General features: G+C 41.1%; 2 protein-coding genes across 2 annotated transcripts; one reads left to right on the forward strand and one right to left on the reverse strand.

The window, feature by feature from the left end:
- cdc42l (cell division cycle 42, like) lies at nt 1-3889 on the forward strand. Its single transcript, XM_038711117.1, has 6 exons — nt 1-150; nt 1406-1510; nt 1689-1761; nt 1864-1973; nt 2570-2767; nt 2865-3889. Exons 2-6 carry the CDS (start codon nt 1406-1408, stop codon nt 2952-2954), a joined length of 576 nt encoding a protein of 191 aa, XP_038567045.1. The 5' UTR covers nt 1-150; the 3' UTR covers nt 2955-3889.
- A 785-nt stretch (nt 3890-4674) lies between these two features.
- On the reverse strand, nt 4675-9148 carry wnt4b (wingless-type MMTV integration site family, member 4b). Its single transcript, XM_038711118.1, has 8 exons — nt 7783-9148; nt 7257-7410; nt 6999-7083; nt 6752-6883; nt 6244-6386; nt 5995-6135; nt 5686-5848; nt 4675-5575 (listed from the first exon to the last, which is right to left on the reverse strand). Exons 1-8 carry the CDS (start codon nt 7869-7871, stop codon nt 5406-5408), a joined length of 1077 nt encoding a protein of 358 aa, XP_038567046.1. The 5' UTR covers nt 7872-9148; the 3' UTR covers nt 4675-5405.
- Nucleotides 9149-15027: the final 5879 nt, after the last annotated feature.

Here is a 15027-nt window from a genome sequence, read left to right on the forward strand (position 1 = left end):
AATGTCCTGCTGTGTGCGGTTCTGTCCAGCAGGCGGCGGTGTTTCTATCTACGTCGGTTGCTGTGGCTCGTCTGCTCTGCGGCTGCGCGCAAAGTTATTCGACCCTCAAACCCGGATGCAACCAACGCCTAACCTGTCTGAAGAAAAACGGTGAGTGCAGTTGTAAAAAACTGTCTGAAATAACTATTTATGGTTAACTACAATATGGTACGGACGTAGGAGAGTCCCCTTAACAATATTAAGTCTCTTCCGAGAAGAAACGCTTGTTCGTTGGTTTGATAAATTCGCGAAGTGTTAAGTTTCCCATGAAGCTCAGTTTAGTGTTGGCTAATATCAATCTGGGTAATGAAGTTGTCACAGTTGTCACTTACCATCGCTGGTTGTGCGATTATTTCCTCGTGTTTGTTATAGATTGAGCTGTTGCTAGATTAGTAAATAAGCTAACTAAGGCAACAATCTGACACTGCAACGTTTTTCATTTTCTCACTTAATAAATCTGAGCTTATACTTATCTACAGTCAGGCTCAGCTTTAGCTCACTGCTCGTTTTATGTTAGCTTCTACATTTAAAGTTTCAGTTTTCAGCCCTGACTTTGTCCGAGGAACTGCTTATTTAGCGGAAGTGTTGGGCGGTATCCGTTTCTAAATTACATTAAGCTAATAGGCCGTCGTTTTTTTTCACCCATGGTATGTAACCTATGCGGAAGTGCTTCACTGTCATTAATACTCTTTTGCACGCACATGTAATAACAAGCTTAGTACAACAGATGTGAATTCTACCACCGTTATTTGTCAGTGAGATCTTTTGTAAACAACAAAATGGGAATAACGTTACATAAAGTCAAGTGAGTACCTCAAAGCTGTATAAAGTGAATGGCTAATTGAGGAGTTGTGCTTGTCCCATCTTCTGTGTCTGTGTCTATATATTTTCCCTTTTTCTCTATAGAGAGAGAGAGATATAGATAGATATTATATGTGTGTGTGTGTGTATATATGTATGTGTGTGTGTATTTGTATGTGTAAATATGTGTGTGTGTGTGTGTGTGTGTGTGTGTGTGTGTATATATATAGTTTTAGCAAGGTGTACCTAATAAACTGCCAACTTTAAACTGAAATATTTAGTAACTGTTAACTAAATGCAGTGGGGGAAAGTACTTCATATATTGTATTTGTATATAACACTGTAAAAATGTGTACACGGAGTAAAACTTGTAACAGTATCTAAGTATTATTAGCAAAAACGTAAGTATTAAAAGTAAATGTAGTCAAACAAAATGGCCTCTGTGAGTGTTATAGTACTGTGTATTATATTTTTTGATTACCAATACCCTCTATCAGTGTCTGTCTGGTATACTGTATTCGCCGACACTCTTGTGACGTTTCCTATTTTCTCTTTATCCCTGTAGATGCAGACTATAAAATGTGTAGTGGTAGGGGACGGTGCAGTAGGAAAGACCTGCTTACTGATCTCCTACACAACCAACAAGTTCCCCTCAGAATATGTGCCTACGGTAAGAAGATTTAATAAAAGCTGTGTCATGTTTAGAAGTACTGCATGTCGTAAACACATTTACTAAGAAACACTTTTTCCTTTTAATATTTCTTCATGGCTGAAATACAATGCAATCAAACATGCTGCCTTTTGTTTTTTCTCACATGATTTGTCCTTTTTTGTGTGTGTGCTTGAAGGTTTTTGACAATTATGCAGTGACTGTGATGATTGGGGGAGAGCCCTATACGCTTGGCCTGTTTGACACAGCAGGTAACATGAATGTCTTTGAAAGTCTGTCTTTTTCTCTCTTATTTCTGTCACTTGAAACAAATAGAAAAACTTCCCTGTTTCTGTTGTGATCGTTGTTCTCAGGTCAGGAGGATTATGACAGGCTGCGTCCTCTCAGCTATCCACAGACAGATGTGTTCCTCGTATGTTTCTCTGTTGTCTCCCCCTCATCATTTGAAAATGTCAAAGAGAAGGTCAGTCAACTGTTTCACTGACTAGGGAAAAACATGACCTTAACTTTTGTTGTTAAATGTATCTGTGGTGCTGGTTTGCAGAATTTCTTTGACAGACGTGTGGGGTTAGGATTATTTTCTCAATTAGTTGATCAATTGTTAGGTATATAAAATTTCAGAAAATTGGGGGGGGGGGGGGTTTCCCAAAGCTCAAGATGATGTCCTCAAATGTCTTGTTTTAGCCAAACCCCAAAGATATTCACTTTACTGTCAGATGAGTAAAGAAACCAGAAAATATATGCATTTAAGAAGCTGGATTTAGATAATTTTTCTTAAAAAATCACTTGATTATAGACCTGTTAATCAATTATCAATATAGTTGCCAATTAATTTAATAGTTGACAACTAATAAACTTTTCAATTAATTGTTGCAGCTGTATTCCAGACATAAATATTTCTTTTACAAAAGTAAAAGTTCTAAAATATTAAATGTTTTATAAGTACAAATAACTGAAAAAGAACGTTCTTTGCATATAGTACCCAGACTTAGATGTGACCAGGAAGGATGAAAACATGAATTTAATCCTTGTACCTTTTTTATTATTTTTTATCCCCAGTGGGTTCCTGAGATTTCTCACCACTGCCCACGCACACCTTTCCTGTTAGTGGGTACACAGATGGATCTGCGGGAAGATAGCAACACGGTCGAGAAGCTGGCAAAGAACAAGCAGCGCCCCCTATATCCTGAGAGTGGAGAGAAGCTGGCTCGTGAGCTGAAAGCTGTCAAATACGTGGAGTGCTCTGCTCTGACACAGGTATGGTACACTGCAACTGAAAGCAACATATTTGTTAAGTCAGGCAATAATAACTGACAGTATTAAAATGTTCGCTCTGTCTTGTTCTGTTCTGTAGCGAGGGCTTAAAAACGTGTTTGACGAGGCCATCCTGGCAGCCTTGGAGCCTCCTGAGACCAAAACCAAGAGAAAGTGTGTCCTGCTATAGATGAACAACAACAGTGAGAGACGTAACGGTGTGAGAAATAGGCGGGGTGAATCAAATCATCAGAAAGATCAATGGCCATTATGAAAAAATGGACAAAACAAAAGGGGAAGGGAGGTACAGTGCCATTGAGACTTATTCTAATACAAGTGTACACTGATTGTGCCTTCAAAATAAACTTTGAAAGATGCTGAGGGAATAAAACTTCAGCATGCAGTAAGTGTCACCTAACTCCTTTTCTGAAAGCTTTTAAAATTGCAGTGTTCTCTCTACAAATATTGAGGTGGGGCGGGCCCCCCCTGCCTGTCACTGTTGCTCCATTTCTTTTTTTAAGCAAATATTCTTTTATCTAGCCACTTTTGGCCTCCTCTGTGTTTTACTTATTTTGGCGATTGGGGCTTTAAAACCCAGTGTAGGGAAACACTTTTAACATTAAGTTTTTTAGTGAACTTTGGTAAGGGGCAACTTAATGTTAAGTGGTTCTCTATTAGCTTTCTTTTCTGACCCTTTTGGATTGAATAATGAAAGCACAAGAGATTTGTTGTCACTCCAAGCAAAGGTAGATGTCTGTAATACTTTCTTTCCAGTTCCCCTCCTTCTGGGGAGGCCAAGTGCATTTCCACAAATTTCCCTTCTTTAGTGGACTTATGAATTTCTATTTTATTCTTCTTTTGTGTATATTGTATTAATTCTGTGACTCTGTTTTGGGAAACTTTTAGCAGTTATTCCTTTTGAAACTTGAGTTTTTATTTTATCAAGATTTTTTTTTTTATTGCTAGACTGCCAACTTTGAGCAATTGATAATATAACAAATTAAGTTTTAATATTTTGAATAGATCTTAATTGTGTTAGATTGAGATGTTAACCTTTTGCTAGTAAATTTCTGGGTGTTTGTAATCACAGGATATTTTTAATAAAATGGTTCAAGGACATGGAAAGCAGCCATTATTTTGTATGTTTGAAGGACAATGCTCAACGAATCATAAGGGAGATCATTCTAGTTAACCATGTACTACACACTTGCTTCTGCCATCATAATACAAAAACATGTACAAATATAAAAGAAACAAACCGTGAACGTCTCCAAAATACGTGTTTTAAACAGGGACCTGTTCAGCAAAACATTGCTCCATAGTGCCTCTAGTGGTGAAAAACTCCACAGGGTACCTTTAACTTTGCAGCTAACCTATGTGCCTTTATGCTGCGTTCTAGTCACAGTTGGAGGTGAATATTTCCCAGTGGAAATTTCCAAAGTCCGCCCTGAATTGTTCCAGGTGCATGACGCCAAACACGAATGAAAAACATGCCTGATCTTGAAAAACTGATGTTTCTTTGTTAAATGATGTGTTGACATTAATTTACATACAGAACAGGTGTTACTATATGATAGTATGCATTATTTAAAAGAAATACAGGCAAATATACTTTATGTTGCCTTTGAGTTGATGGTTTACCATTTACAATATGTACTTCCCTGGGTGCTGCCATAGTTTTGTGATGTCAGAGAGCTGCCTCTTCATGAAGTCAGGGTAGACGGATTTACGCCGAATTTACCTGTAGGAACTCCAACTTTGAGTGGCGTACTTTTTCCAGTAGGAGCTCGGAAAGTCGAGTACAAAGTTGTCTGGAATGCAGTATCAGTCGGGAATTGACTGAATTGGCAGTTTGAAAATATCTTTTACATGTCAGGTCAATAAGAAACTCAAACACATATTTTGGATAAAACTACTGTATTTATTAGATTTTTTTTTGAACAGACCTAAAAGCACTGCTTGTGCAGGAACATGCAGAAGAGTTTCACATGATGGTGAGGGACAAAACACAAGACAGACACTGAAGTAAGTAAAAGTTATTCTTCCTATTTAAGAGGTCTCTGCTGGAAGCTGAAGTAAAGCAAAAACTTAAATAAATAAACCAGAATAGAGAAGAAGACATAAATACAGTAAATGTTCAAAGACCTGCTAGTCTATGAGACATAACGCGAATAGTTTGCATAAAATAAAGAGTGCTGTAATGTTTCCCTGTTAGTCCTGGTTTAGTTCAGCTTTAAAAGCTTTTGTTAGTTCAGTGAGAGATTAACTGTTCATTAACTGTTGTGTTCATGTGAATTTGTGTGCACGCATGTCTATGTCTGTGCCTGTGTGGCCACCTGTCCGCCTCTGAAGGTGATTTTAATTTATACCAGATGTACTTGATGCTTTATCATTGTTTTTGTCTACATTGCTTTGTTTTTACATGTGTTCTAACTTTGCAGCGTTTACAGAAGAATCCTCATACATAACTCGCCTCACTGCTTCAGTCGCAAATGAATTAAATTAAGAAAATTTGGTGCTAAATGTGTGAATTAAAGACTGTTATTGTCTATATTCTTAGACCATGTTGTGTTCAAGAGTGGTGGTGTGGTGGTTTGTTCGGGTCTTTCTGCGCAGGCAGTTTGGTCTTTTTTGGGCCCTCTTAGACTCTGCAGGTGTGAATGGTGACTGTGTTCTTGCACTGCTGGCAGCGGACTGAGCAGCACCAGGAAAACTTGCAGGAGCAGCGCTGCACCACTTCAGCCCGGCCTGCCCTGTAGCCCGGTCCACAGCACACCAGCTCACAGCCATCTGGTGCCAGCCGAGAGGTTCCTTGGGGTATTATTAGAAGAGAGCAATGTAATTTTTCAGTAATTGTTTTGATTGATAAATTGGATTATCTGGATTGATATCCTGTGAGATGATCTTTACATTGATCTTACCGTTACATCTCCTACCAGCAGTTCCAGGGATACCGTTGTCAGGGTCGAGATGGCAGAAATCTGGGGAGGGCGCAAGGTACACAAGGTCTCTGGCAGCGGGGGGTTTGACCTGCGGATCACGGGGGAGCAGCGCTGTCCTGGATCCAATACGAGTCAGGCGAACCTAAGAGAAGGATGATGTTGAGAGAGCTACACAGACTGAACTTTCAAGGTTTCAGATGAGTTTCTGATTAAGTATCCGCTTCAGGTTATGTGACTTCATGTGTTCACCAACTGAGCTGAAAGAAGCGCAAGGGTGTATTCTGATACCTCTGTGGCTCCATCAAAGCGTTCCTTGAGCACAACGCTGACCCGCCTGAATGGAGGCATAACCTTCCAGCAGGTCCTCAACTCACAGGAGCCAGAGACACCATGACACTTACACTCCACCTGCATGTTGTGAAGGATGGCCTGAGGATGAGAGGATAGTGAATGTAAGGAGAGCAGATTGATAGTGAATCTCACAGATGACAAAGTTAGAAATTAAGTGAGATGCTGGCAGAGAGCGGAACAACCGACCTTTCGACCAGCCTCGTTGTTATGGAGGTTCATGAGTGGTCGCCCTGCTGACAGCCCCTTGGCTCGTTCTGGGTCATCCACAAATGTTTGGGAGAAAGCCACACCATAGGACAGGTTGTCACTGCAACCTGACCACTGGAATCCTGTGGTGGGACAGAGACGGTACTGTGCTTTATTGCACCCTTTAAACAACTACATGTTTTAATACAAATATTGAAAAGATGGCTGAATCCACACTGGACCACACATACAGAAGCTGCTGCTGAGCTGTCTGTCGTTTCAGTGCTTCATACATACTGCACTTATGGTCAGTCTTATCTGTAATGTCACATCATGGGTGTTTTGCCTGTGACAGCTGATGGGAAAATACCTGATGTGACGACATTGTCTGGGACATTAGTGCTTCATACTTCATACATAAGGATTTAATCCACAGAAAACGGTGCAGCAGCAGTGACTCAGTGTGGATTCACCTGTTCCATTTTCATGCAATGGAATCCAAGCTCACCCTCGGGGCTGACCCCCCTGACCTTCCTGTCACAGCCACACCTATCCAGCTCCCCGCGGGTGCAGGCTCGGGTCACAGCCACTGCCACGGCTGCTGAGGACAAAGCATGCACAAAGGCCGCCTCACGAGTCCCTGAATCCAAAATAGATCACATTAAAATCTTAATTTGAAGTGCATATGAGAGTTTCGCGGTGTATGGATTCATGAGCAGGTAATTTTCCATGACACATTTTCAATATGAGGACACCTTGGTTCATGACTCTGCCAAAGACATTGATCCCACGTGCCGTGGTGGAACAGTTCCAGCGGCGATCCCTGAACTGGTGCTGGCACTTAGACAGTTAGACAGTGACATGCATAGCAGTTAGGGAGCTCTCATATACAAATCTAACACACACTGATGAGGCTGATAATAAAAGCATCATGGAATTAGTGGCTGTTTTGAGGCAAATTGTGAAGATGCCTGCAGGTCATGACCCTGTTACTTCATGCCCCCTGACCATACCTCTTCTATGACCATCTCGGCTGCCTTGCGTACGGACTCCATGACCTCCCCTCGCGCCCTGCACACACCCACCTGCCCTGGGGTCAGCCCCCTCAGCCGTGCACATGGGGCAGCACCGGACACGGGCCTGGAGCGAGGCAACCTCGCCAGGGAGCTGGGACAGAAAAGGTGGGCTGTGTTATTGGCTCAGAGCAGGTTTGGAAAAGGGAGCTTATTGTGCAAGGGGGGCAAAATGAGAGGATGCATAATGAAGAAAAGCGGAGGGAGTGAAAGAGGAAGAAGGTACAAAAAGGATGAAGAGGTAATGACTGGGGAGAGTTTTAAAGAGGATGGAAACAAGGGGAAGACCAGGCGAAGACGACAGTGAAGGCAGAGAGATAGAAAAGAGAAAAGGTCACTAGGAGTGAGACAAAGAAAGCGAGGGGAGCAACTGAAAGAGATTTAGAGACATGTCACCATCGTTTAAAAGTTATAGCATGACAAACAAACTCCCTTTTTCTCTTCCTCTCTCGCACACTATACTTACAGCCAGTTGGTTGCCATGGTGGGGTGGGTTGCCCATAGCAACAGGAGGAGGAGTGGTGCCCTGAGATTGACAGTGGAGACAGTTGGCATCAGACTGTCTGTCTGTCTGTCCCTCTCCGTGCGTCAGGCTGGGTCTTTGGACAGCCCGCTGCCCGTCTCCACAGTTGAAGTGATCTGTCTGTCTGTTATGGTGTTGGTTTATGTTTCTGGCTCAGAGTCTGGGGATGTTCCCCGCATATCTGTTGAGATGACAAAGGTCAAACAGGTCAGAGAAACAAAATCACAAAAACTGGAGCAGTTGCTCATCTTTTTTACAGAAACTTTGAATAAACAATAATTTGACGACTAATATTTCAGTTTGAACCTTTATGTGATCATGCTGCTGCAGCATTGGAAGCTGCAAATATTACTTACTAAATATTAATAGTGTACTAAGACTGTATACACAATTTACGTTTCACGAAAGTAACACTGATTCTTACCAGTTCATAGTCCTGTGATATCCAGTTATCCTTTTTTTTATAGTGGTTGATCAAATTGAAATTTAATCCCAATTTCAATCAGTAAAGATGAGTTTCTTCATGTGTGCTGTCAGTGACAGCAAAACCATGCTCACAGGAGTGTCTTAGCAAAACTCATCCTTTAAACACAAAAATAAGTCCACACGTCCCAATTTAATTGAACATTATAGTAGAATGTACCCCCCCCCCCCAAAAAAAAACAAACAAAACAAAATGTAAAATCCAGAAGTGCTAGTGAAATTCAACTTTTTACAAAAAAGCGCAATAACATTGTGTCAGCAAGTCCTCAGTTTGGTTCCCCCACCAAAACAGATGTGTCCATTCCAAGCTGAAAAAGCAAGAATGAGTGAGAGTTGTGAGATGGCACTGATGGGTTATAAAGGAGGTAGAGAATGAGGGTGGGAGAGAGAGAGAGGACAGGCGTGATGCAGGGTGTGGAGTGATGCCGAGGGAGGGGAGGAGGTGGCTTTGGGAAGGATAATAGTTGTACTACGCAAGTATTAAGAGTGTAAGTATGCTTTCCATTGTGTTTGTTTGGCATGAGACCTAAGATCTGAGCCAGCACTGGAGATAATGTCCTTCTGATGATTATCACAAATAAATGTGTGTATATGTGTGTTTTTTATCCCTGCATATACATGTGTGTGCAGGAGTGCATTTGCTGCTGAGAAACACTTCATGAGAACACAAACTGAAGCCTTTTTCCCCCTAGAAATATGTCCCACAAAATACTTCCACCAAAAACAGTGACACAGCATTTCTGTTACCACATATGTATATGCATGTGAATGTGCACGTCTTACCTAATGTTTAATTTTCCCAAACTTTGTTGCTCATTTTACGAGTTCCCCCTCCTCCCCTTCCTCTATCTCCCCCGCATTTGCCCTCTCATTCTCCCTCTCTCCCCCTCCTTATATTGTCTTAGAAGAAGGGGTGACATTTAGACAAGGGGAAGAAAACACACTGCCGACAAATATTGGAACTGAGGCAAATAAATCACGAGGTAGGAGGGAAAGGAGGGCATTAGGAGAGAGCGGGTGGGTGTTACATTGGGTTAAAAAAAAGCAGTAAAGAATAACAAAGCAGGATTGTGACATGAGAAAAAACTGAATGACATTATGTTTGCAGATTTGATCACTGAGATCAATGTTTTATTAATTTAAGCGAGCACTAAGGAACACAGCTTAACATATAAACTATATTGCATGATTAATCTTTATTTACTGAAAAAATTTGATCATGGTTATTCAACCAAAGCGCACTTTGTTGCAGTTTATTTGGTAGTTCTTCCTCATTTTGGTCTCTTACCCAGTGATATACAGAATCTAACAATTCTGTGTAACATTACAGAATCTCTCATGTCTAATTGTTTAATTGTACTATAATAGTATGTAACTGGAAGGATAACAATACATAATATTGTTTTATCTTTAGAATTTAAAAAAAGTGTTGCAGCTCCGCTTTCAGTTTTTGTATGTCAGTTAGCTGTAGGAGTTGTAAAGCATATTATTTCTATTTTATTCCACACAAGATATGACACCTGTGAGGAAAGCTCTAATTTTATTTTTATTTTAATCCTGATTTTTATACTGTTGTTTAAATGTTTCTTTGTTGTGGAATGAACTACCTTTGAGGTGCTACCTTGTCAAACTGTGCAACAGCTTAATTTCATGCCTTTTTAAAATGATTATCCCTACCTTCGCCCCCCAAAGGAAAAAGTCAATCATTGTCACAGTCCTTGCATGAGGCCTAAAATAATATAAAGAGCAAATGAATCTACTTTTATCATCTGCTAATTGTATTATTCCAGCTTTTTTGTCCATTGAACTAATGAACTAATATAGAAAATATTTTTAAAACTTTAAATATGTGATTTAAATCCATACAACTTCATACCAAATCACATTAATGCCACCACTGTCAGAGGCTTAACCTAGATGGCAGTTGTGTTACTCAGCTCGACTAGGCTAGTTTGCTTTTAGCTAGCTAGTTTATCTGATGTTTTTTTTTTCTCCATTATGATTCGCTTTATTTATGGGGCAAAACAAACTTTTTCAATTACATGAGAAAGGTAAGACTAAGTGTAGATGTGCGTTGTGATTTCCTTAATTTTATGGATGAATAAATTGATCCTTGAAGACATTTCTTTTTAATCTCTTAGGCCAATAAAGTAACGATTTGTGCTACAGCTTTGTCACACCTGATGAAACTTTACTGCTCTTGAGGGATCATTTGTTTAATCAGATGAGTCAAATGCGCCAGTGGAACCAAACATTTGCAGACTCTGTCACAGTCCCTGTCCAGGATTTGGTGGTCCATTTACCTGAACCCTCTGACACCCAGTTACTGAGTAAATGGTCACTCCATCCACACACACACTTTTCTCTGTCTATATCTGCAAAGACAGGTTTCTTGTAGGCCCCCTTCACTTCTTTTTTTGTCCTCCTCACGTCGTATTCCTCCTTTGTGTCCCCTGTTTCTCCAAGTGACGTCTTCCCCTGTCTCCCACAGCAACGCCATGGTGATGAGCTGGCCACTGTCATGTCCGGCGCCTCTGTTATGCTCATCCCTTCACCCCGCTCTCGTAAATAACTTGCCCTCTTTTTTATCTTTATCTTTCCCCCATTTTGTGGACATTCTATCATGCTGAAATGGTCCAGGACTGATGGACTGTAGCCAGGTTGCAGAGCTTAAAGAGATGCTTGTTAAAGCTTCAGCATGACATATACGTAGAGATGACTTGCCTTCTCTCCATTATAGTGGGAGACAACAGCAGACTTTGAGAGACTCTGCCATGAGATGGAGCAACTCTAAACTGATCTAACTTTGTCCAATGATACTTACAATGGGATGGATGATTGGGCCTCATTCAGAGATGGTCGCCTCAGGGTGACTCTGAACTTGATGAACATTTTCCCGCCCAAGGTCATTAAGAGATGTGACCCACCACCTTTTGCTCTCTTCATTTGCTTTATTACTTCTCTGCACTTGAGGGCTACCTGCCTCAGCAGTCTGAGTGCGGATAATCATAGCAAGCAGGAACATGACTGCTGTGCATGAGCACGCTCACATTGCTCAGGCATCTCTGCCAACAAAGAGCTGAATGCACTGCTGTGTATGAATGTGTGTGGAACGTGTGTATGAATATTATGGGATGGCGGGTGGTGGTGTTGTCAGGCAGGGAAGTGGGGGTGGAAGAGTGGGCGGTGAGCTGTGTGTGTCTGCACATGGGGGGAGGGGGCAGAGGGAATGGACGACCCATGAATATTATGGAATGATGGTGGTGTTGGGGCGGATGTGCAGTGCATGTTAGGTAAAAAGATAGCTGTGCATATAGGATAGAGGGAGTAGGAGGAGGTGTTGGTGACGATGTTGCACGTGAGTGCATGTGCACACGCATACATGCATGTGTAAGGGGCATTCAAGCGATAGTACCAGACAACTGCCAGACATAGGCCTTTGTTGCTATGCGATCTGCATGTACTGTACAGTGGGGAATATTGCAGAAGTGCCACAGTAGTAGAGGAAGCAGTGGAAGGCCTCTGGGCTCACATTTTGACTGTTCCTGCCCTCTTACAATATCCACTGAACCCAACGTGCAGACAGTAGGTTTTCACATATAAGGAATTTGCTTTGGTATATTGGTGCATAACATAGTAAGTAGAAAAAAAAAATATATATATATATATTGTGTAGACAATACCATCTCTGGTACAACAGAAATCCTTTTTACAATGAAATACAATGGAAAAGAACAAAATTAATGCAGCTTATGTGGGAAATGTTTTTTAGTTTTCACGGTACATAAATGCCTTTTTGGTCTTCAGGGAGCAAAGCATAATCTGGAAGTCATAAATTACTGATCACCTCTCTGTTTAACAGTGAAGAAATAAATATTGTTGCAACTTTAAACTATTTTATCATCTAAAATGAAAGCACATATGCAATGTTAAAAACTAAGATACCCATTTAAAATGTACGAAACCTAATTCAAATTCAGTGTGTATTGACAGTATAGTAATACGTGGTTGTCAGGCTCTATGGTAGCTTGGCTTACTTACACTTTAACAAGCAGCGGCCTGCCAGTGGGTCAGTAACTCATTACAAAACTGTTGATGTGCAGCCAACCATTGTTCATATTCAACTATATTTCAAATTAGTAGTAGAGATTTCCACATTTTTTAGCACAACAAATATGTCACGCAAAATTTTGGGTAAATGTTTATAAAATGATGCACAAGACATCCAACGAAAAAAACCCCGGTGCTATCATGAAACACAGGGAGTCTAGGGTTTCAATTTTTCACGCATTGTAAACATAAAGCTTCAATAAAGAGCTGGAACAAGATGATATGTAAAATACAGACAGTGTGGGATGAGACAACTACCTAAAAAGCGACTCAAGGGGAATTAGTGATGAAACAAATTTTTTTGTGGGTGTGAAAAAGAAATGTGGTGCTCGTACAGTCACATATTGTACATGCCCGAATCAGATTCAGTGTGATTAAGAAGTGCAAACCAAAGAGTAATAGATGACTGAATGCCTCCCACAGTACATCAGTAAGTCTGTATGCAGCAGGACCAGACTCACGTGTGGCCTTCAAGTGCTCCTTCTCAGCTCTTATTTCAGTTCAAACATTTAAAATACAACTTGTCGAACATTCAACTTTCACTTTAAAATATTGGAAGGCTGCCATTTTAAGCTTTTTCTAGTGTATTTCTAGCTAGTGTTTTTAAAAAGGTTTTAGAAATCAAGTAGTACGCTACACCACAAGAACTAAGTTCCAATAAACGCCGTATGCAGTAGGCAGTTTGTGTCACGGCACAAAGTACAAAGTACAGGTATGTCGTCACAAACGCTAACAACAGCTATAACAACAACATCAGCCATGCCAGCATCCTTGGTTAAGGAAATTCAATTCATGAATAAATAAATACATAGATTGCCTTCCCCAACATGCGAAACTCATGAATAAATAAATATCTAAATTGTATCCTGCCCCTATACTAAAATCATGAATACACATATATTGTACCTCATCCATAAGGCTACCACATTAAATGTATTGGGGTTGTTGCCATAGGAATAAGTTTTAGAGAAATGTTCTCACTTTCGACCTGCATCCACACAACATCAGGCCAAGACACTGCCGTCACTCTTGTGCACATGCTGGCCTGTGTTGCACTTGAATCCCCATGCATGATCAGATCACAGATGTGAGAAAGACATAGTGCAGTCCAGCTGTGATAAAACAATGATGTGACAGGAGGCCTCAGTCTACTTCAGGGATGCTGAGCTGGGTTGTAAGTGCCATTGTTGTACATATCCAAATCTGATTCAGTGTGTTAAAGAAGTGCAAGTAAGAGAGAGGGAAATGAATGTGCCTCTCTGACTGTGTATCAATAAGTCTGTATTCAGAATGACTGGACTTACAAGTAGCCTTTAAGTGCTCCCCCTAAGCTCTTGTTTCAACTTTAACCTTCTTTGACCTGGATGACTGAGAATCTTCACAGACCTCTTGTTTCAACTTGTTCCACTTTCAAGTGTAGTTACTTTGAAATGGTGTTGCAAACAAAAAAGACCCTTCTGAGCCAAAATGACTATTTAGTGGCCACTATTTATTTATTTTAAAAAAGATTTTAGGAATATAAGCAGCATAAAGTTACAATGTGCTGCAGCACCAGGGCTAAGCGGAGAAATGCGCAGCTGGAGCAGGCCTGTAATGGATGTTGTAGTTCATTTATTTTACACTTTATACAGTGTAATAGCTGTAATTGTACATGTTGATGTGTCATATGTGCTCAGGTGCCTGAATGTCACATCTTGCAATTCTAGTACCACTGAAAAACCTAACTTTCATTCATGTTTGCTGTTTTGATCAGTCTTGTATTACAAACTAAACTTGAAGGCAACCTTTTCTGTATTTTTATGAATCAGTTTACTCAACTTTGACCTGCTTTCCACAACATCAGACAAATACACTGGTAAACCTCTACACCTGCCAGGACTCTCGTGGACTTGAACACCTGTTGGCCTTTGTTGCACTTGAAGGACTTGACCATACAACTGGATCATAATCTTCTTGATCAACGAGATCGATGTGGTGCAGTCTTGCTGTGATAACAATGGGGGGGATGCTGAGCAATGCTGTAGGCATCATCAAAGTATTTGACACACATCCAGTTCTGTTACACCTCCAAGCTCCGTAGGCCTGCACACAGCACGCTGGCATGTCGTCTACCTGTGTGTGGATTGTATGAACATAAGTGATGGCTCTTTGACTTCTTGGTGTAGTCATGCTCACACCCAGGTGGATGCTTGGTGAGTATTATGGTCTGTCACCAGTGGACTTGGGCTGCCTTGGAGACCATGTGACTGCTATTTTTTTTTCTTTCTTGTATTTTCAGGAGTTGTATATTATGGGATGTATGCTGCTACTGCTTGAGTATTATGGTCTGTCGGAGGAGGGGGTGTCACCATGACAACGGGGTTGCTAAGGGGGCTGGGACTACTAGTGGAAAGGGGAAGGAGGAGTGTGCATGTAATGAGGCTGGTGCATGCATGTCTAGTGGTGGTAGTGTACGTGCGTGCGCGCGCGTGGTGGAGGAGGAGGGGGGTGGGGGAAGGCTGAATATTATGGTCTGTCCGTTGCGAGGTAACTATGCAGAGTCCTGTGCGAGTGTGGGAGGGGGGGGGGGATTATTATGGGATGTCTGCCCCCTTT

The sequence above is a fragment of the Micropterus salmoides genome, unplaced genomic scaffold (assembly GCF_014851395.1).
Source record: "Micropterus salmoides isolate LMB-PRFRI ecotype aquatic unplaced genomic scaffold, ASM1485139v1 Ms_hic_scaffold_11, whole genome shotgun sequence".
Taxonomy (NCBI): Eukaryota; Metazoa; Chordata; class Actinopteri; order Centrarchiformes; family Centrarchidae; genus Micropterus; species Micropterus salmoides.